At 41.9% G+C, this 24,287-nt stretch overlaps 1 protein-coding gene across 3 annotated transcripts in view; it reads right to left on the bottom strand.

Annotated features, from left to right (window-relative positions):
• Positions 1 to 24,287, bottom strand: part of bcas3 (BCAS3 microtubule associated cell migration factor) — a 302,830-nt gene that overhangs the window by 221,262 nt on the left and 57,281 nt on the right. For all 3 annotated transcript variants that reach the window (XM_005752005.1, XM_005752007.1, XM_005752009.2), the window contains exons 14-15: positions 18,594 to 18,921; positions 1,667 to 1,817 (exon numbers count right to left, since the gene is read on the bottom strand). In XM_005752005.1, the coding sequence (XP_005752062.1) occupies positions 1,667 to 1,817; positions 18,594 to 18,921 (479 nt within the window). The remainder of the gene's footprint in view (positions 1 to 1,666; positions 1,818 to 18,593; positions 18,922 to 24,287) is intronic.

Here is a 24,287-nt window from a genome sequence, read left to right as displayed (position 1 = left end):
CCCGTCTCCTGAACCTTTTACACACCTTTGAAGATTTGAGTATTTCAATAAACCTTGCAAAATACAGGTTTTTTTTGGCCTTTTAGTCTTTATTGGATAGGAACAGTGAAGACAGACAGGAGAGTGGGGAGGGAGAGGCGTGCAGCAAAGGGCCGCGGGTCGGACTCGACCTGCTGGGCGCCTGTGCTCACCCATGGAGCTAAACCAGCGCCCACAATTTACATCTTTAAAAAAGAAAAATGTATTCACCTGAACAGACTTTGATGTTTTGCAATTCTCAGTAATTTAGTGAGAGTTTTTTGTGCTAAAGATTGGAGTTTTACACTGAATAAACTAACAAACACAATAATGGTCAAGAAGATTATGGATGCAACAGACGCCCATCTTTATACAACATTAAATATCACAACTGTAAAACCAGAATGCAAACCACCAGGACAAGGACATCTTCATAATCATTCTGGCACGGGACACCACCGCAGCGCATGTGCAATGATCATCTTTACAAAACAAATGAACTTTGCAGGTCTTCCTAATGATTTGGGAAAAAAAGCCTGATGTTGTTTATGTTGACCGCAGGGTTGGGTCCCGATTTTCATCCCCAAAGCTCACTTATCAAATATCACGGGAGAATAAATCCCTTGGCGTCTGTTTGAATCATTATAGCATTTCCCATTCAAACAGGGCATGAAAATTACATTTAAATGAAAATATTAAAATCTTCCCATATTTGTGGAGCCACCTGTACTGTATGTAAATGCACTTAGCAAAGGCCTTTAGTTGTTGATGGTCTTAAAACTACATAATTTCAATGTATGGCAAAGATCCAGATGGAAATAAAAGTCAGAGGTGCATGAGAGCAGATGTGCTTTCACAATTTAAACGCCTTCAAACGTACAAAGCTAGCAAGGCTACACTCTAACATGAGTGTTATTTGAAATCATTGGCAGGATTGAACTTATTTTCTTTTATCGGAGAACGTATTTGTGCCTACCAAAAGAGCCCGCAGACTGAGATCGCATGTGTGTGTTGTGCTTCATTACCCTATGCAAAAAACACGGCGGCCTGAGACAAAAGAAGTCCATGAGCGTCGGCTCGAGATGAGAGAGGAAAGGCGCTGGCCTATGCAGAGCCACTGCTGACACAACACGCTGTTTTTATAAAGTGATTACTGGGAAGAGACGGAAACTCACAGACTGAATGTGAAAATGTAACAACAGTATGATTTCAATTCCTCCTCTATGGCCAAACTGTAAATTCAGCACAGGTTGCGAAGCCGCCAATAATCCTCTTACACTCTGCACAGTGTTTCAAAGGCTTTGCTTGCGCACTCTGACGAACACTGGAGCTGGACTAGTTCTCTAATTATTACATACGTGCCATGAATAAACGTTTCATCTGAAGGGGAAAGATGGCCATCGTGTACAGATCCACGTGCTAAAAAATTACAGTTTTTAATAAGAAATTTATTAGACTGCTGTTTATGGCAATAAAGAGGATAAAGTAAAGTGACTGGCCAAAGCACTAGTGCACAAAGTTATGTATTCTGTGTAATGAGGTAATAAGATCATTTTATTTTGTAGCTGAACACATGTGCTTCATAAATTACAGTTCCTGTGGAGGAGGTGTATTTGTGTGTGTGTGAGAGAGAAGGAGAGATACCAACCCTGTGCGCTTGGTGATGGTGCCCAGGGTCATGGGCTGTTTGATCTGAGCCAAAGGCAGCACCACAGTGAGGCTGGGCAATGGGATGAGCCGCGGGTTCCCCATGTTGTTATTGGTGAAATTGTTGTACGAATCCTGGCTGCTCAGTTTGGCTGGAAAACACACAGGAAAATGCGGGATTACTAAACGTGTTTGCAGCGAACAGACGTGCGTGTTCCCTTAACTGCAAGGCCAACCAAATCTCCTATTCATGGATCTGAAGTGGAACATGAGTCACTGCAGGTAATGGTAGCAGTTGGAATCAACAACTTTTCATGCATTATTCATCTTTTCTATGCTCAGCGGTTGCTTTTTCAGTTCAGCACTCTTTACAGATGCTAATTCTCAATATTGCTCACTTGGAATTAAATTTAAAATGTCATGTGACGTTCACATCAAATTGCACACTAGGCCACGAGAAGACATCACCCTTCTCTCTTCAGACTGAACAGTACGATTTTTTTTTTTTTTGGACCCACCATCTTCCTCTCCCAGCCCGTAACACACGCAGAAACACACAACTCAGAGTTCAAGGCCTCCTGTGGAATGATTGGAAATAACTAGCTCAAGATGGTACATTACAAAGGCTCTGCTTCTAGTGCCTGGCAGTCTGTTAATCAAGGCCAATCAACAGGCCTAACGCACATGCACACGCAAACACACCCACGCAGACAGACGATCCAGAGAAACACATCTCATCTCACACACACCGTGTAGCTGCAGCCAAACATAATCAGGCCATGTCAAAGGGCTTCTTCAAGGTCTAATGACCTTAACCAGCTACTTCAGGGAGAGCAGCAGCTAGTTCACTGAGTTTCACTTAACATGCAATTAGTCTCATCTTATTAGCAGAGCAATTTTATATCTAAGTCAAAAAGCAGGGTTTTTATTGGGTTACTAACATATTTATTGTTCTTCCCCTTTTAACAATTATATCAACTACATCTTCTAAGGTGAAGAACAATGAGTCCCATTCGAGTAAGATGCTTTAGCGATTGTGAAAGGATGGTGAGAAGAGTTTCTAAACATTTAAACCCAAATGTTACATTGTTTCATTTAATCACCAGAAGCAAAACATGAATCTTTTCTTTCTTCCCTTTTGGCTTTATTTGCCCACCTTTGACAAACTCACCGGTCAGATTTAAGCCTACCCTGCAACCAAAGTTTACCTGAAAACACTGAAATAATCAAACAAAAGAAATCGAAACTATCTGCATGCCAGTAACACCACCATTCTTTTGAGTGCTGCGAGTAAGGGCACCTATTAATACAATGAGAAAAGACACAATTACAAATAAACAGTAACAAATGAAAAACCAAACTATAGGGGTTTGGAAATGTGCATTACAATACAACTGTGTTTTGTAATCCTATGACAATACTGGAATAAAAATTTAAAAAAGCACCCTCCCCATTCAATAGGCGGCCCAAGGAAAATTCCAAGTTCAAGTGCTTTCAAAAGAAATAAAGAGCAAACCTGTGGGTGCACCACAATACACTCTCTGAATGTTTTCCTTGTTCCATTTGTTGCCTTAATAGATGAGTGACAGTCAGGTAACATAAAAGAATGAAAAGGAGGGAGGGGGGACACAGACACAAAGAAAACAAGGCAACATCAAAGGTTACAATAAAGGTAGAGAAGGAGAGTGCCTTGTCATTATTTGGAAGGAGCGATCAAGAGGAGGCTGAATGCAAGCGGAAAGGGGGCCGCTGAGTGTTTTGGTCCAGTCTTTTAGATCATTAACGTGTAGCTCTGAGTTTCATTAGTGCTGCCAAAGCCCTGCTTTGTGGTCCTCCAAAGGCCTGTCTTTTAGACCTCTGCTGGCCAACAATGCCGCGTGACCTTCGCATGGGGAGAGCGGACCATTACGCAAACCTGTCCTTCATTTCCCTCTGCTCCTCTCTTGGTCAAACTGCCTACCCAGGCAACTCCTGAAAGCCATTCACATTTTACAAGTGCTACACACCCCCTGAACCTGGGAAGCACCTTTTGTGTTGAGGAAAGTAGGGCAGATGAGGGAGGACAGAAAAAAAAAAAGAATCTGTACAGGAAGCAGCCTGAAAAGCCATAATGGTGCTTCAGCTAAGAGGGGAGTTGAGCGGGAGGCTTGTGCGCGGGGGCGTCAGTGAATTTAGTATCCTCCGTGCACGCATGCCCCCCGATGGATTATTCGTCGTCAGCCGCGACCCTTAAAAATAAGGCGCACACACCGGGTTGTAGAACAGGTGTGGCTAAACTGAGACGGTGGGGTAATGATCGCTGTTGACCCGGCTGTCAACACGGCACTGTCACTCGGGGCTGAGGGGTCCTTAGCTGTCATAAGCCCCCAGACACAGAAGACGAGTTGGTACGGGCCGTGTTAGAGATCACGGACCGACAGAAGATGATATGTGAACTGGTGGGAGGCAGACGGGAAGCCTGTGTGTGTGTGTGGTGTAGACATTCTCACTGAATGGGAATGGTATGCGGGACATTTATCAAGGGAAGGTTTAGGTTCTATTATGTAATATCAGACTTCACGACCAACTCTGTGAACTACAGGAAGTGTGGATGCAATATGGCGTCAGTCATTTTTAGTTTATTTGGCATGACAGAAGCTGGGGTATGCATAAAGTACCAGAGCAAAAGAAAGAATAATTTTAGTTGCTTATATCAGGTTCCTCCAGACACTGGACTGTGTGGTTAAAATTAATATTTAATCCGACAACAATTGAATCACTGATCACTAATAATGATCTGATGCCATTAGTTTAATTTTGCATACACAAAAATCCAAATTATGTAAGCATTTAAAGACTTTTTCATTTCAAGCTCCACAAACTGATGCGAGTGTTACTGCTGCATGTACACAGATTATTGTTACGAACACTGCAACAGCAGCAGGTGGGGAAGGCTGTGAGCTTGGGCACTGTTAAAAGATCTTTGGCAATGCGATCATGTGAAACTTCTCTTCTTTGCTGTTATTTTCATAGTCAGAGTGGTGGAGCAGATGTATGCAAACAACTGATTAAGGGTGTGTCTACATCCAGCTATGGTAAACAGTGGGAGTGGAAATCAGGCCTGTGCACGCGTCTATTTATATCAATTATTTAGAAAACAAAATGTTGTGTGAGCACAGTCATTGTAACTATTTATACATGATTGTAAGATTTTAGACTTTACAGTTTATTAACAATGACAGGTGAGTAAGACAACAGCACCATTTTCTTACTGATACTATCGCCGCAGCAAACCATTACATTTAGTACCTGCTAATGTCACCTGCTCTGCTTTTATCACAATCTTGCTGCATTTTAACTTTAAAGGCTTGCTGCGTGTCCTTACAGCGGGCATCTAAAATCATTTGAAATCATTTACAAGTGCAGAAAGAAAACAAGCGAGACGCAGAGCGAGTCTACTACAAAGAGAAAGACAAGGTAGACAGATGAGAAGCGCCTGGCAGACAGATAGCTCTAGACGGAGGCCATGATTTGATTAATGACTGGGGCGTGATGTACCCAAGCACTGATACATGACATCCCCATGGAAAGAAGATCCATCAATGCAAATCCAGCTCCGTTGCCGTCATCCAGAGAAAAACCTTGACCCTGGCGAAAAGTCATACCAACACCTGACCCTCGCCTTTCTTTCTCCCCTAATCCAACCATCCATCCAGCACTCCTGCATCCATCCTGCCTTGTCTCAACAGCATTTGCATTCTCTTCTCACATTAAGCCTCTCTCTCTATCCTTCGCGCTCTTTCTCTCTCCTCAGCCTCCCCGTGTCACGCTATCTCATGTTTCTCTCCCCTCTTTTAATACCCTATTTGCATCCAATACAAGCAGGTGGCTTGCAACTTGGAGCCGATGTGCGAAAGGACAAGCTCTGAAGACTGTGCGCCCAAGCAAACACTGTGTCTTATTTGAATTGTTCTGCCAGAGAGGATATTTCAGTCGGTGGGAAAAAAAAAAAAGCAAACTGCAATGGAGGGGAACTGAGATGGGGAGGCAACAGGTTAGGCAGGTGACATGTTGAGTGATGCTCGGGGAGCTAGGAGAGACCTTGGACTCGAGGATGATATTGCAGCTGTGAGACAGAGGGGCAGAGAAAGAGACGGAGACGTTGTCCCAGTAGGGGAATGCTTTTATGTTTTTTGCTTTTGAAGATATTTTTGGACAGAAGCTGATATTCCTCCTTTGCTTACTTCCCATTTCATGGTCAAAAAGATAAAAAGCCTCTGTCTTAATGCAAATAGCAGTGGTTTCAGCGTGTAATAAAAACTTCGCACGAGCTAAACAGGAGAATGGTTCTAGAGAATGTGTCTTGTCAGGGTGGGGGAAAAAATTTCTGCATTTGGATGATGGATCACTATCAGCCAGTAAAACTCTCATTGGGGATTAACGGCTGGGTGAGGCAGGTTTCATCACAGGATTTCATAAACAAACACACCAACAAGACTATACACGCTCAAACTGGATTTGAGCTTGATCCCACAGAGTGTAAAACTGCCTGCGCTCAAAGTGTTGAGCACAATTCTCTCACAGTGGAATTAATTGTGTGGTTGTCTGCAGACAGAACGACACCCACATACCGTCCAGTTTTTGACATGAACAATCACTTATTGCTCTGATACTCTGAACTCTTTGAAGGTCAAACAACCAATAACCCGATCATCTAGTTTGACTTAACAGCAATACACTTGACATTGTGAATAGCTTTTATTTCTGTCAATAGCACTGTCTCCACTACACCCAGCACTGGGTGTGTTTGGCTGAAGACTCTGTTTAAATCATTTTCCAGCTTTACTGTTACGAACTGGACAAACTTTGGCACGTTAAACTGTGTGGAGGAACTTTGGTCACACAGGAAGTGGATTTCACAGCCTACGTAAATTAGTTCTGGGTGTCAAACTTTACTTTGGTGCCAGAAACATGTCAATGGCGTAAACATCAAAATAGCCTCGAACGCTTTATATAGCCACAAACATATCAAAAGACGGCATTATTTATATATAATCGCAACAATGCCAAATTTCCTCCATGAAGTGGGTGTAAATGCTGGCTCGCCGCTTTCCAATCGAAGCATCTAAAGGGTGCGGGGGGTTTCTGGAGCTCCTCAGCCAGCTGAATGTAAATCTGTCCTTATACATAATCATCATTTTATTTACCCTAGTGTAAAGTTTTGGAAGTACATTAGTGTTACGCATGAAACTAATTTGATTTTTTAAGATCCAAATAAATAATTCCCACTAAAAGTTTTACTTTTGCTCATGCCTGATGATGAGTACCTTACCACTGCCCTGCTGTGGTCGTAGCTGTCTCTTTAATGCTGTGGCCGTTTCAGGTCATTCATTCATTTAGGCAAATCAATAAGCAGGCGTACTTTATGGAAATGTGTTTTTGTTTTCCCCCCATTCTTTTTGCATCAGTATGAGTTACCTTGATGTGACAGGTGGAAAACAGACACTTTGGTTATTGTTTATTCATTTTCAGCTATACTATGTATACATGTACTACATGCATGCAGACAATTCTTTTTTCCAACTGTAAAGCTAAAAGCATGTATTTATACGGTGAACGAGTATATGTGAGTAAATGATGACATTGATGGAAAAGTACTGTGGATTTACAGGTCTGATCGAGGAAAGGAGACGAGGAACCATGGCACGAGTCACTAAACAGCAGAATTTGTTTTATTCTTCACTGACGGAGAAGCTTGCACTGATTCTGATATTTACACAAAGGGGTTACTTTAAAGAAGGAGTGATGGAGTTTATCAGATCAGCAGGTGTGCCAGAGCAAAAAGCAGCGAGGCCGTTTTCTGTTTATGGCCTAAATCTGCTGACGAGCATCACACTGGAAGGTTTCTCTGTAAACTTAAAAACGTAGTAAAAGGTTTTTAATATGGGGTTTAAATTGGATTGATTTTATTAGCAGCAGTTAGAACATTTTATTTTATTATCATCAGTGATAAATCAATGATCCTCTTTTTGTTGCTTTTTAATTTCAATTTCATTAAAAGGTATTTTACATTTATAGGTTTCTAGTTACTGACACTTTAAATTTTATTTTTGCTAAATACAAATAAATGAAAAAAATGTCATTATTTAAAACACACAAATCATTTTAAAAAGTACTGCTTTACCATTAAAACATGGACACTGACTTTGATCTAGTATTTCAAGAAACCTCAAAGTAGCTCAGCAATAATTGACCAACAGCAGCTGACCTGTACCAATGTGTCCCCAAATTCTACCACCTGACAATGCAAGTTTCCCAGAAATGTGGTGAGAGATTAAAGCAGGGAAGAAGAAAATGCAGCTCTCCCATCTCCAACTCCCTAAGGAAGCATTATTAAAACACTCACTTCCACAGGAGGAGAAAGAGAGGGAGAGAGGAAAACCAGAAGGGAAGACAAGAAAGTGAGAGAAAAGGACTGTGGGGAAGAATAAAAAGGGTCAAACACAAAGGGGAGTAAAAAAGAAAGGAGAGGGGATCCCCCACTGGACAGAGTAAAAACAAATTAAAAGAGCCCTTATAAAACACAGATGCTGCAAAGAAAATAAACTTCACGAGATTTACTGTTTTGCAAAGGAATCGGAAGACTGGTGGAAAAGCCATCAGTCAGAACGCTTTGTTTCTCCTTCCTTCTTTCGTTCTCTCTCAGGTAATGTTGCTGAGGTATCTATCTCCTCGGTTTTCCCTTTCCACCTCTCTCTCTTTTCTCTTTGTACAGTGATCTCGCTCGTCTGCTATTTTCAGTCAGAGTTAAGAGTCGAGGTCAGGGCGGCCTGTGTGAAAATGGCTTCCTGCCCGGTCTCCAGCTCCCAAACCGCAAGCTAACGGGGGGCTTTTATTAACGGCCCTATTTGGGAAAATTTTTTGAACATTTTGTATTTTTATTGAAGTTTCTCATGTCAGGAAGCTTAGAAAAACAGACACTCGACAAGAGCAAAAATAGAAAAAAAAAGCCCAAACACGATTCTTTTCTTTCTTAAATTCCACTGAACAAACACCAGAGGTAAAAAAAAAAAGAAAGAAAGAAAGAAGAAGCGAGGCTTTTAGTGTCAGACATGCTCCGTACGGCCAAGGAGCAGTTTGTTCAGAGCTTAGAGCAGTCGGTTCTGTAATGAAGAGGGGAAAAAGCAGCAGGCAGGAGGGAAAAAACCAACAAAAAACACAGAAACACAGAAGCGGAACGTGTCCACGTCTAACAACACATATGTGCATTTCTAACTAACAACTATCAGGTGAAAGGAAAGCACACAAATACAAAAACACGCACAAACAGCACCCTGAAATCAGATCCGCAAGTTTACAGCATGTCAGTATTTACAAGGCTTCATCAGACGGGACTGAGTCGCCAGCAAGAGGAGCTGAGTGGGGGGGTTACACGGCTCCAGTGGATCGGATGACACCCCACACTTCAACCATATGTGTGTGTGTTGGAGTGTGTATCTATCATCTGATTTGGGTGAAGGAGTAAAGATGGGATGGGTTATGGCAATCGTTAGACGTTAGAGAAACCAGAAGGAGGTTTGTAAGGTGTCCTGCTGCACACGAAAAGCAAACATCTCCGTTAGACGAGAAAGAATTTGACTGAATGCTTAAAAATCTCAGTAGAAAAATCTGCAACAAATTAACTAATTTAGCAACAGCAATCAAAGCAGTATGAAGAGTGTGAACCTAAAATTGCGCTTTTTGTAAGTAAAACTTTTTGTATTATTTTAATAATAGCAGGCATGTTTCCGTCGGGCCAAAATGGTTTTAAATAAAAAATTTTGCAAGCAACAAATTATAGGAAAAATGAAATCAGATGCAAAAAAAGATTCACCTTTGTGTGTGGCCAGGTATTAAGATACACTTTCAGTAAGTATTTTCCCCCCGTTGCCATTAATAGATTCCAACAGTTGCTCCAAAAATAAAGAAATAAATACAACTGTGTTAGCGTACATGATTAAAAACAGATCAGCGTATGCCCGGAGCTAAATGAGGAAAAGCTGACCTTCCTGGTCAGAGAGGAGACTGGCTGCGTCCGTCACTCTGTCTGCCTCTAAATGCCTCTCCTTTTATAACCCCGCGGTCCAAAGGAGAGGAAACAATAAGACAGACAGAGAGGAGATAATGAGACGTCTGCATTACTGTGACAGCCGCCTCACGCTGCATTCACTAGCCAATGGCAGAAACTCGTGAAGTCCAGCTAAAACGATTAACATATCCTTGCCATCATCGTGTTTTCATTCCTGCAGAGTTCAGTCTCCTCTCTTCTTGAAGGAGGTTGGTATTTTAATTCTTTTGTCAAAGCGGTGCCTGTCTTTTTTCGTCTGCACTAATGGACCAGCATCCACCACCTACAGCAGTTAAACACGTGCAAACAGAAACGTGGAAAGTCGGTGCAGACGTGCTTTTCTCCCCATCTCGTGCTGATTGGCTTTTTTTGCGGTTCTGCTGGTAACAACCTGCAGGCCGCTATGATCTGGGTTCAGCAGGCAGAATTTTGACTTCCCAGTCTAAATAAACAGCACGTCAAAAACACTTAGTCCACGAGCAAACAACGAATCTGAGGGCAAAGCAGGGAAAGGTTTCTTTCAGGTTAATACACGCTTCTTTATTTTTAAGGACTACAAAGACGCGGCGTCGCTTGTGCACCTTTAAACTCAAATCAGCTTGGTTTGAATTATGAAGAAAAAGAAATGAATCTGAGAGACATTTTTTAGCAGCAACAGCATGTTTGACATTTTTTTAATGCATATTTTACACGGGCACACACCCTGCATTAAAAAGATGACCGAACAGAAACGTCTTGAAGGATTTAAGCTTCAGAATTCATATAGAAATGATTTTTAAGCATAAGGATCCAAGTGCTGCACAGAACAAAAGCAGGATGTAAAATCTATCGATTTCTGTGACAATGGACGGCTTTGGCTTTTCAAAGCGTGTGCTATTCACATGGCAGGCAATAAGCTGTAAGCCACAAGTGCTGCCTGTGTGTAATGGCAAGCCAGCTTTATTTCTTTATCTCTACCTTACAATTTTGCAAATCAAATAATGATGAGTGCAGCCAGTGACGAGAGGGTTAGTGGCTACGGAGGCTGAGTTATTAGGGTTCCTATAAAGAGGACAGAGGTCTCTGGCGGAGCCCAAATGCTGGCCAAGATACATATTCCTTGCACTGTGTATTTTTGGTTGGTTTAAAAGCCTTAAAAGTAGAGGGGAAGGCTAATTTTCAGGGTAAACAGCTTGTTCGATTGCTGTGTGGTTTTACGCTGAGCTCTCCGTTTATTGACTCAAGCCAAGCTGGGCTCTGGCTCCTGCGACGACCGCAGGGAGAATCCTGCCGCCGGAGCCGGCAACAAACACGATCCGCAAACACTAGCTTACCTTTGATGGCACACGACTGTTAAATCAAATGTACTGAGTAATGTACAAATCCTCTTGACTGCATGGCAGGTCGAGGGAAAAATGCTTTTAAAAGAACATCTGCTCCTTGTAGGAAGCCATTTGCCAATTCCTATTTCCTGCTGACAAGTAATTTGTCATTTCAATTATTAAGATCTATACAGTAGGATTTAGAGGTGAAGCTGGTTTCTGTGTCACCAATAAAAGAGGCGAATTATGAAAACAAAGGCAGCTCAGAGAAGAAATAAAGTGTCTTCGCTGTTATATAAAATATCTCATTTCAAATGTAACTGCGTCTTTCTCGTTTTCTAAATATGTTGAAACTGAAAAGGAGAAGAGAGGTCGAGAAGAGGCCCCACATTCACCAGATAAGTGTTTAGACTGCCTTTAAAAAAAACACAACCTACAAAGGAGGGCTGCAAGTTGTTTTAGCTGGAGGAAGTGACCATTCATAAAAAAGGGTCCAGAGAAATTACCCTGCTTTCTCTGTGTTGTTAGATTTGTATCAAGGCGAAATCCTTGCAGCAACAAGTCAGGCTTTACGAGTCCTTTCCTCTCTGTGCGTCTCTCTTTGCGGAGCACGGCCTGCCTGCTCTGCTCCTCCCTCTGCAGAGTGTCGGCAATCCTGACCACACAGCGCCACACGGAGGATCATCGTGGTAATAAAACAGCGTCTTCACCTCTATAATCATTTTATTATTCAAAAGTTTATTCTGTCTTTTTCTACTGTCTGACTGATACTTCCCAAATGATCAATGACTCTGATCTATTTCCAACTTTCAGCTGAGACACAGAAGCACGATACAAATGTCTCAGGATAAAGAACAGGAAGTAATGTTGCCGTCATTGATAAAATGTCAGAACTTCATGTCAGGGGAGAGTGCTACCATGTGCATCCTTGTGTTGTTGTTGGGTGTACAGAAAATGTAGGACAAGGTCAAAGAAAGGTAAGAAACTGATCAACTCGGTCCTGTCAACTACAGCACAGCGAGGTCACAGACGCATGCAGAGGCTCAACTCACTTTTGCTGACCCAGTGAACCTAAAATGATTTTTTATGTCCATTCTAAAAGTTACTGGAAAGTTTTAAATATCAACAGATATTATTTCTGCTGGAGAACTTTTTTTCATACATTTGAAAAGTACAAAGTATTATCTATCTGAGAAAATTCGAAATCTGTGCCCTCCACGAGTTATTTCATTTATAAAAGTTTAATATGGTTCATCATGTTCTTTTGTACATAACTATTTTAAAAATGAACATGAGTTTCAATATAAACCAATGAAAAAAAATATGGCTGGTTATAAGCTGATGTTGGAGACAATGTGACAAATCAGTGAAGAAATGTAACAAGTTCAAGTCTTTCATTTTAGGCATCAAACAGACTGACTGATAAAAAAAACGCTTCTTGGATTGTTACAGGGGACAAGGGATAGAGCAGGCTTAGCATATCTGCTGCAATATATTTGACCATCCTTTTACTACACGTGAGAATGAACTGCACCAAATGGCTGGAAAGTATGTGTCCACTCATTTGTGAGGTTGGACATGCGTCAGCTAAATATCGCTGATATCTGGGTGAGGTCAGTAGCCGTGGAGATGGTATAGATGGTATAACCACATCAGAGAGTAAATTAAAAAAGAATAAAATAAAAATCTGAAATGGCATGCATGTGGTCCCTTTGCAAATGCTGGCTAGCTCAGCCTCAGGCCGGACAGCGATCCAAGGCGGACAGCTCATTATGACGACTAAAGTCTGGACAAGTAATCCATCCGACTGGTTCGTGCAGTTTACACGTTACTGAAATTAAAATCCCGACCTCCTCTGTTAAAGCCATCTATCGTATCTTGCGAAACTTTCTAGATTTTCTGTCTGTACGCTGCGACTGTTTGACTTAAGGTAAACTATACTGTTAAAAACAGGGTCAGCGCGAGGCCGTGCACATACGTGTCACACACCAGCAGTTATGAGGTAATGTTTCCTTGGCATCGGCTTCAGCAGAGCGTTGGTGTTTTTCACCACAGGACGATGACTGACGAAGGGGAGCGCTGGAGGAGGAGGAGGGCGAGATAAAACAAAAGTCCAAACCCAAATAAGCAACCCGTCAGCCTCTAATAGCAGAAAGGAAGTGTCCCTTTATCAACAAGTGAATTAACAGTTTCCCGTCACACCTTGTTTTTCGCCTCCCCCTCTTTCTCTGAACCAGCGCCAGGGCCCAGATGGCCCTATGATCGGACCACCAGGGCTCCTGCTTTGCGGGGAAACAAATCTGCTGCACTGACTAATAGCCCTGTGTTGATGTTTTATGGTTGGGAAGTGTATTACTGGTGCTATGTATACAATGAAAGGCACCCAAGCATGTGAAAAAATGCACACCAAGTCATAACTGTCATAAACATGTTGCAGAAAAGGAGAAAGCCGGGACATTTCACAGCATTTCATGTGGACAGTAGAAAAACTGACCCTCAGTCAGCAGATAAAAACCTCATCTCTAGGTATTGCTCAGAACTATGGCGCAGTAAAAATATGAAGTCAAAGCAAACCGAAAATCAAAGAGGGTTTTTAGATTATTATGATCAAGCTGCTTTTTTCCCTCCACACACTGCTGTATTATACGGTACTGTGGTTGGAGCTGAAAGACATCTGAATAATAAAACGTCTGCAGTGGCTGCCATATGCCTGGTATAGCCTCAATAACCTCTGCCCTGTGCACAGAATATGCACTTACTAATCTAGCCTTGTATGAGCTGCGCCGCAGACAAACCACACTTTTACAGCATGGGACGCTCACATTATGGGTCATCACCTCAAATGACAATACATCGATCGCACAGAGGACAGGCTTTGGGGAGAGAAAAAAGTACTGTACACAAGGACATAAATAGCCATTTCAGATTTTAACAGTGACAAGAAGCCAGCCAATTGCAGGCTCTATTTTTAGGTGTGCCGGTGGCCTGAGGCTGGCAGCTTTGAGAAGGATGTGTACTTTTCTACAGTTCCTTCCCAAAAATCAACGCTGTCCTCGCTGGCGACAATCACAGGGCAGCTGTTGTGGCTAGGTGGCCCGGCCCCAGCTTGCCTCACCCTGCTGCTTTGTGCCAGCCTAAGAAAACCGTCTTTGCTACCCAAAATTCACACCCAGCCTGCAAAAACAGGCCGGAAGGTAAACACAAAAGCAAATGTGACTCGATGTGTTTGCATCCGGTGAAAATTATGGAGTTTTATCAACGCTGGTGGCGGTAGGGGCTGCATTTCTAAATTTACATGAGGCAGGATGCCTCGGAGCCAATTTATCTTCAAAAAAAACAAAAACAGACAGAGAAAGAGAGAGAGACCTAAATGACCTTCCTCCACAGGTCACAACTGATAATGGATAACTGAAATAGGCACTTTTTGGCAATTCTTAAATTGATGTCATGTCAAACCCGACTTTAATTTCCTGAAACCTTTTGAACATTACAGTGAAGTCAAACTTTCTCCAAAGGGAAAAAGCGGCTCCTTTTTATATATCTTACCACAGGTAGACACTATCTTTTTCAAATGTACACACACACCTAGACACGCACACACAGAGTTAGGCATCCCTGTGTGGACTAATTGTTGACAGGTGGCCCTAATGTTCTCCTTTGAAACCAAAGTGTGATTTACGACCACGCTCCCCGAGACCCCGGCTTTCAGCACCGCTACTACAAACTTATCTTTTTCTCCCTGCTTCTGTCGCCTACCTCCTCCCACTTTTATTCCTTCTGCTCTATCTCTTCTTCATTTTTCCTCAATTGCACCTCATTACTTTGCTAAGTCACTTTCACCTCTGAGCCCACTTTGATGTTTCTGTGCTTCTCTGTCTCTCATCGCAGCACAGCAGTGACTCTCCAGACATCCTTTTAATGTTTGATGAACTATTTTTCACACCGTGGAGGAATGTGTCCATGCATGTACGTGTGTGTGTGTGTGTGTGTGTGTGTGTGTGTGTGTGTGTGTGTGTGTGTGTGGTGGGGAGCTACACGAGGAAGACAGGAAGGACAAAGAAAGCAAGGGCACTCAGGAGAGTGTATGTAAGACCTGACCCTGAAACCTCATGTGCCAGTCCAGCATCTTCGATCAACTATTTGAAGACTTTTGGGCTGCACAATGCTGGGCGTAGGATGAGAGACATGGATCATCTATAATATTTATGGCAATTATTGCTATTATTCAGAAAAATAGCCTGTGTTCAATATTGTGAAACACCTAAAAATTGAATGGATTTCATTATAACGACGCTAAACCCTCCAAATATTTATTCTGTCTTTTAGCAGTCCAGCCGATTGACCTCGAGCAGCAGTAATCTGCTATAGTGCCCAACAAACTCAAACACATTTTCAAATACGTGTTTTTAAACTGTGTATAATTTGCACAAACAAACAGACAAAGGTAAAAGACTGAGACCAGACTACGGTGTCACATTTCTGCCGTATGTGAGCATCCAAGTAGTCCAGTGATAGGAATCGGTGCCTCCACAGCAGCAACCGATAATATGGTATGAAACAGTGTTTACGTTGATGCCACAGTGTAACGCACTTACTGAAGCAGTAAATCACGGAGGGTGTGACTGCACTCAGAGTGACCAATCTTAGCAGACGAGCAGCCGTACCTCATGAACCACAGCAGCAAAAACAGGAACAGGAGAGAACAGCATCGAATCAACTGAACTCAGAACTACAAGGCTTGTAATGCCTCTGGGTTAAACAGATGTTTCATATTGACAGTTCAAATAAGTGAACGAAAAACACTGCAACAACATCCACTGAGCTAATAACATCCAGCAAAAGATAAAGTGAGGTGAGTTCATCTGATATGGCATTGGGAATACATCAGATAAAAACAAAAAGCCTGGTCACAGGATACAGTGAGAAAATTGTTAGATATGATAAGACACGATTTTAAATATTTATCTTCCAACTGCAAGAGGTTAGGTTCAAACAAAACTGCCCCTCTAAATATTTTACTTCAGCACATTAACACTTTTTGCTGGAACACAACGTGGGATAAATAACAGTGTCTCTCTTAAATACAAAGAAAGATGTGTACATATCCAAAGGAGTACACTGCTCTGTGGAACAGATCACACATCTGCTTGCATGACCTTCACTTTTGAAGTTAACGAACTGCTTGTTACAGTATTTTAAAGTTCAGGAGCTTGTTTCCACGGCAGTAAGATGAAAAGTATGTCACGAAAAAACATGACTTAAGTTTTCAAACCTCTTCTACTATAGCATGCAGAATTACCCACCAATCGATTCCCAGTCATGTGGTTCTCTGAAGTGTTTATCAAGTTATCCACCCGCTACTGGCAGCAGCACATTTATCAAAGCTCAGCGATATTCCAGGAAGACCATGACTCATAGAAACTGTGATAATTTACTCCCAGTAACACCTTTGGGGTCAAACAGTGCAGGTTACACAAAGTCTGTATTTATCAGCGTGCATCTTTGCCAGAAAGGTACACACAGCTAGTGTGAGTGGCCTGCAATAGTGTTTGACAAACAAGGGAGACAAGGTTGTGGCAGAGTCCCTGGAAAAGTGGCTCTTGTGACAACCAGTGACTGGAAACACAAACACACATGCACACAGACACACACAGACTCCACTGCAGCAATCTCTAACCTGAAGTAACACTCCATTTAGCTCACCATTTTTATATCGCTGCACAATCACGACAAAACACTTGCAGACGGAGAGATACTTGCTGAAAAAGAGCGACTGTCGTGCTCACAGTCGTCATGTGGACAGAAACACATCTCTAGGTGAATGCAAAGGTTGCCCCCTCCCTGCCTAACGTGTTAGAGGGTGGCAAGAGGGGATGGGCAATAAGTCTACGCCGTATGTACGCAGTAACTGCAGACCCGTCTGAAGACCTGTGTCGTCACCGCTGTCCCAGGAATGTCACCAACTGTTGCGTTAATGGAGGCCACAGCTACTGTGATTGGCCTGCTCAGTACAGTTGTTTCCTCTTATGCATTTCTGCTGCAGTTTTCAAAAGGAACTGTGAGAGAAAAATAACCGTTGCCTCAAATATAAGGAACAACAATCATACCCTCAATACAAGGACTCGGAGACAACAGCAGATTCCTGGTTGGAGATTTCATGTCTGAACAAACAACATACAGATTTGCCTACGGAAAAAAAAACATGACCACAACAAAGTGTGGGGACCCAGGAGGGAAAAGGCCCAGTACTGCATTTGTTTCTATTATGGCTAGAACAGCATATAACACCAGGCCACAGCCACAAGGTAATTAACACATAAAACACCACCCACAAGTATAAATGCTGGGAACGGCATTGGCCACTTGGTTAGGTTATATCTTAGATTATACAAAGATTCTCTGCAGAAGTTGAAAAGAGTGTAAGTGAGCAACACTAACGTGGCCGCTAAGGCCTTACTAACAAAACCTGCTGTTTGTAAACTATGTTGTTGATGTAATTGTCAACTGATCATTAAAAACAGTCAACCTGAAGCATTTTAATATGTTCGTCTGAAACAGGTCTGTGTTGTAAATGAGACAGAGTCTCAGTGGAGCTTCCTGTATAAATAAAGGTTCAATAAATCAAAATTAAAAATGAATCTGACAACAGGTAATTTAAGTCATTTATGATGTAAACACATTACACACTGATTTCAGCACTCGGTATGTGAGGATATAACTGTATCAAAACTTCATGGGTCAGTATGTACCTTATTTTTGAAGTTGCGAAAAGTAAATGAGTAAACTAACAGAAACACGTTTTTGGATTTCCTGTTAATTTATATAAACTCTCTATGACGTTTGCTGCCAGATTAAATTATTCTCAAAAATGGGGGCTGGAAAAAAACCCTCATAGAGAGTCTAATGAACTTTCGAGGCTAAACTTCCAAGTATATCACAGCTGGTAAACAGTTCTGGGTGGAATCCGTGGTCTGTTCTAAGGATGTGAATGTGTCAACATAACCAGACTAGATGAGAATTACTGTTTAGTTCACAGAGATTACAGAACTGAGGAAGCTGCTTGTCGTCTAGTTTTGGAACAATCATGTATTACATCACGACTAACACATTTATTACTCACTGTGACAACTCACTAATATACAGAGTGTATCAAAAAGAATAATCCAGTTTTAAAAAGCTCTATTTTTTAAGAAATGGACATAGAAGCCAAGTAAGTAATTTTTGAAACATGTGGCTGAATATAAAGTTTTACATACAAAACTCAAAATGTTCACAGGTGCTCAGTGTGTCCCCTCTGGAAGCGGCATATGTCCACACAGTACTCACACCCGTCTGAGCATGTCAGGAGTCACAGCTGTTGCTATGCTACCAACCGGCAACCACTTAAAACTCCTAAATCTGCTCTTCCTAACAGTTTTCATTGTTACCAGTTGTGTGTATGTATTCTTCTGACCACAACTCTACTGCTGAGACGCCAACTTGGACTTCTAAAACTGAAACATCAATAAGCGTCTCACTTCTTCACCCTCCCAGCTCCTTACCATGTAATGGAGACCCTGAGGGGCTACTGGACAGGCCAGGTATGGGGCTACAGCGCCCACCGATGCCTCCTCCACCTAAGATGCAGCCACTTCCTGCGAGACTTCCTGCTCCTCCTCCTAAAGCAGCTGCCCTGTTCAGCTCCTGTTCAATCTCCTCCAATCCAGCGCTCTTTTGAAAGCGCGACATCCGGTTTACCACACGTGGGGACATGTGAGTCCGGGCACACGGTGCACCGCCGTAGGGGTTGATGGGAAATACATGTGTGGTGCCACGGAGGGTGCTGACGGCTACCCAGCGACTGTCCTGGCTGAAACACATGTCCTGTACCTGGATCCAGACAGGTGGAAAAAAATCACAGACAAAAAACAGAGCAGATAAATGTCACACCATAAGCATAAGTAGTGGAAATGTTGACACATACCACATAAAACTTTCTTTCTGAAAATTCCATTAAAGTGTAGAGGCTGGTCGACGTGTAAAAACTGGAGAGAATGTTTTTGTGTTAGTCTAAACCATCTCACGTCCTCAGGGATCAGTCATTGGGCATCTTTTCTCTGTATCTGCAGCCCCTCAGTTTCATTCTTAGAAGCCACTTCTATGTGGATGATCCTCGGGTGCATACGCTCCTAAAACAGAACGGTGCCTACTCCATACAAACTACACACCGAGTGACTTGAGAAACTAAGTACTTGGAGGGCGGTAAACCTCCTAAATTTTTGGTCCTAATATCACTGGTGGGATGGCTCTGGGACAGTGTGGAAAGCCTACTGTCCCAAACATGGGTTCACAGTGGACCTTGATTTTAGATTTGCTGGTCAGAGAAGGTACAGTGTTGAAATGAAGCTTCTTTCAGCTGAGACAGTTGGCAAAGATAAAAAGCTTTTCCACACTGGCATATTATCATTTGTGCACAATTCAAAATAATCCCATCTGTGAATATGGTCTAAGAGAGAGGCCTGGGCTTCTCTGCTGTCCCTGGGACCCAGACCTGTGGCAGAAAGTGGATGGATGGTCTCAAAATAACTTGATGAATGTGTAAAATATATTTACATGCCTGCGTATTTTATTCAGCACAGAAACATGGACGCAAAAGTAAACTACTCCAAAGTGCAACTAACTCTAGTGTGACTGGGCTATAGTGTTAATCGCAGAGATCAAGAGATATGACTGAGATGTCGACTAGCCTGACAGAAACAGACAACAGTTTTTGCAAGAGGTGACAATAAGATATGAGATTGTTTGGCGATAAAATAAATGACCAAGAAAAATGGCATCCTTATTTAGTTGCTCTTCTCCAACACTCAGGGAGCAGACATTCAAGAGAAGATAGGATCTCCCCGAGCACGTCAGACATGCAGGAAACCAGACAAATAGGCTGCATGAGACAATACAAGCACTGGAGAGTGGGAGCGAGAAAATGAAAAGACAAAGAGATAAGGTGACAGACTGATGAAATGATTGTGCGCTGAAACTGCATCTATCACTTGGCATGCCTTTAAAAAAATTAAAATAATAATAATACATATATCTATTATATCTATATGGCAGGCTGGAGAGTGTAGATCCAGGAGAAAGTTTACAAGAGGAATGCCTGACTCCTCAGTCAGCCAGCCAAAGAGAAAGCTCTGTCCCTCCAGGCCTTTCTAATCTTTTGCCAGGTCAGACGAGGTAATTGTCCCCAGCAATGACAGTTAATGGGGCATCCTCTGCATACCAGACAGTTACTTTACTTTACAAAGATGACTGAAAGAGGAGGGCTGACCTCTGCTGTAGCTTATAAGAGATGACTCGGAGATGAGAAAGGGCTACTTTGTGTGTGTTGTAATTGGTCATAATAGACCTGTCAGGGCTCCAACAGTAAATGGGTCCTGAATATCATGGCCAAATCCATTTCGATCAGGTGGGGGATTACCTGAAGGGTGGCTATAATTGTACTTTCATGGTGTGACAACCATCCACATATCAAACATTTGTCAAATGTTATCTCAAAAAGGCGGAATGCATCTGCTTTCAGTCACATGCAAGGGCTGATGTGGAGGTAGCACATTCCTGAAAGACTGGATAGCTCTCCCTTGTATTTTCCAACAAAGTACTTGATGACATGTGTGACAGTCAGAAGATGATAAGACGAGTTTAATGCCTTTGTTTTTCTTTTTAAATCAGTCACACCACGTAGTGAAGATTAAGCATCTCAGCTGACCTGAGAACAAGTCTGAAAGAATGACGAGAATGTGACAAAGATGTGACCAGATAAACACCTCTCACATGGAGGCGTGAGATGGACAATTAACGAGGGTTTATGTGGTCGTTAGCATCGGACGCCTCATCCTTCTCACTTTGACAGACTAACTATGATTACAAAAGTTACATAACAGGCCTCTGTTTGTCAATATTGTTACGGCAACCTAATTTGATCTATAACGATGGAAAAGCACTGTTAACTGTGAGCAGAAGCGTAATAGATTTAAACAGATCCATAAGTGTGTAAATGCTTTTAAACAATGTGCATATACTAAAGATGGCTGATGTGGGTTTTGAACACAAATGTCTTCTTGGGACTGGAGCTGCTGCTTTGTGTCAGAACTACAAGTTTAGATCATTTCCACTGCTTCACAAGAAATATCACAACATTAAAACAAGATGTTTTTAACATTAAAGTCAGTAAGGTTTTTAAATATTGACATATAATTGGCAAATACTCAAATCACATGTTTGCACAAGAAGCCTGGTTACTCTGTGAAAGTAGGTTACAAAGGAAATCTGACAGTGACAGTCTGTCCCCAAAAACTCCATTTACACAGTGATTAGAATGTAAATAAACACATAAAAATACATTTTACATAATGAAACAATGGAAAGGCAACATGTCAACTGCTAAAACTCTTAAAATCTTTTTTTTTTTTTTTTTGCAATAGAGGCAAAAAATGGAGTTTTGTGCTGCTTAACAAAACACAGTGGAACATCTAACAACTAAAATGTTAATATAACTAGTAACATCTTAGTAACATGACTGGATATATATAAATAAAAGTACCCCAGAAATGAGGCAGAGAAGGGAGGGGTTCACCTCTCTTGTGTGGGCAAATAGATCAGCTGTTTCAAGAATAACATTTCTCAGTATTAAACTGCAAAGAATTTTGCTTTTATTATCTAAGGTACATAACATCGTTCAACCATTCAACGAATCTGGAGAACACAAAGAGTGAACATCAGTCAATCAGTATGAAATGCTGCGACCTGAGGGGCCTGAGGGGCATTAAAAATCAGATCTCAGAAACACTGAAAACCAATATTATGCAGGTTCAAACTACTTTATGCAAGTTAAGAAAACAGTAAAGCAGCTTCTTTCTTTAGGCCTGAGCTAATGTGTGAGGGAAAGTGGAATTTCAAATTGTTTTTGAAGATCACGTATGACATGCCGAGCATTATAAAGAAGAGAAGGCCATATGGGTGCATTTGTGAATTAATACTAATGATATACACATATATATATATACGTATTACAACAGTATGTCTGAGAGTCTGGTTGCTTAACTGGCGTTCTTTCAGACGTCTTACCTGTTGAAAACATGTGCTGCATTACTACAATTCAATGTTATTTATACAGCACGAAATCATGAAAACAATCACCTCAAGGTGCTTAATATTCTTAATAAGCACCCTACAATAATATAGAAACAATCAGACAACACCCTTTGAGCAAGCACTTTGGCGAAAGTGGGAAGGAAAAACTCCCTTTTATCAGGAGGAAACCTCCAACAGAACCAGGCTCAGGAAGGGGCGGGGCCATCTGCCCCAGAAGTCAATTGATTGAACAAAGGAGATAGAGATACCAAACCACTGAGCAGCAAGTAAACACAAAATGCAGCTTCTAAATGAAGGTGTTTATTATTAAGGCCCTGTATGCAAAAAAGTGGCTCCCCCAGGTTATAACATAAATGAGCTGTGGTGTTTCACCTTTGGAAAGCTGAGTTCAACAGCCACACCCTGACCTGATTACTGCCACACCTGTTCTCAATCAAGAAATCGCTTAATAGGACCCGCCTGACAAAGAAAGGAAGATCCTCAAGAACCAGACATCATACTACGATCCAAGGACATTCAGGAACAAATGAGAAACAAAGTAATTGAGATCTCTCAGTCTGGAAAAGGTTATAAAGCCATTTCTAAAGCTGTGGGACTCTAGCGAACCACAGTGAGAGCCATTATCCACAAATGGTAAAAACATGCAATAGACGTGGAAAAAGTTGAAGTTTTTGAAAGGTGTGTCCTATTACATCTGGCGTAAAAGTAAAACAGCATTTCAGAAAAGGAAAATCATACCAACAGTAAAATATGGTGGTGGTAGTGTGATGGCTGGGCTGTTTTGCTGCCTCAGGATCTGGAAGACTTGACATAATTTCCTTAGAGATTAATAAAGCACTCTGATTCAGATTCTGAATCTTTGTGGTAATTCTGCTGTCTACCAAAACATCCTGAGGGAGACTGTCCACGACCTCAAGCTGAAGCACACTTGGGTTCTGCAGCAGGACGATGATCCAAAACACACCAAGTCCATCTCGGAATGACTTAAGAAAGACTAAATGAGGACTTTGGAGACGCTGTGGCATGACCTTCAAAAGGCAGTTCACACTCAAACCCTCCAAGTGGCTGAATTACAACAATTCTGCAAAGATGAGTGGGCCAAGATTCGTCCACAGCGCTATAAAACACTCATTGCCAGCTACTACAAACGTTTGATTGCAGTTATTGTTGCTTAGGGTGACTAGGGCTGGGCGATATGGCCTAAAATTCATATCACGGTATAATTTGAAGCATGTGCGGTAACGATATGCTTCGCGGAGTAATCTGGGTCCTAAACTCCGTCAGCTTCAGGTCCCAAAGTCAAACGAACACTAAGAGTTAAAAACGGTCTAAATGATTTCATCTTTAATAAAATCATTAGCGTTGCTGCTGTACCAGGTGTAACAATTAAGTTTAACATCCAGGCATCCATGAAAACAGAATTTATTAAATTTAACGGAGTTAGAAGTTAACAGGAAGTTAGCTCGCTAGTTTCCACCTAAACATTTCATAACATTTTCTGACTGAGAGATTTTTGAAACTAATTCAAACGTACAGCTCTGCTGCCACTTCCAACATAAATGAAGACAGAAACTAAACAGCAGTGGCGTTTGCAGGGTTACTGAAAGTTGGACTACCTGGTATATAATGTTGTGCTACGTGATTGCTACGTGATTGCTAGCGACACATTTTTCTTGTAAAACAAAGGGGGGCCCAGCAAAAAAGTTTGGGAACCACTGCTAAAAATAAAGGCTGAAGAAATTGTGTTCTCACAGAGCAGCCTCATTACTGAAGCACAAATAAATGTGCCAGTTCATTTTTCATTCATTCAGATGACTGGACATCAATTGATGCTACAGACTGTTAAGTTTAGTAGAAGAGCCTCGTGGCTCTGAGCTCATCCACCTTCTGCTCCGCCTTCAGCCCCTTACAGCTGTTATCAGCTTGCAGGTCTGTTTACCTGGCCTCGGGTCACTGACAGCCAGCCGCATGTTTGGTCGCTGGAGACAGATAAGGCGTCCACCTCCACCTACCTAACTCAAGACTTTATGACTCCCAGTATGTTTCTGAGTTCTGTGTGTGTGTGTGTGTGTGTGTGTGTGTGTGTGTGTGTGTGTGTGTGTGTGTGT

This window comes from Pundamilia nyererei, unplaced genomic scaffold (assembly GCF_000239375.1).
Source record: "Pundamilia nyererei isolate P.nyererei 1_Seehausen unplaced genomic scaffold, PunNye1.0 scaffold00338, whole genome shotgun sequence".
In the NCBI taxonomy this organism is placed as follows: domain Eukaryota; kingdom Metazoa; phylum Chordata; class Actinopteri; order Cichliformes; family Cichlidae; genus Pundamilia; species Pundamilia nyererei.
The sequence above is the reverse complement of the archived record's forward strand: the minus strand, read 5'-3'. Positions and strand labels throughout refer to the sequence as shown.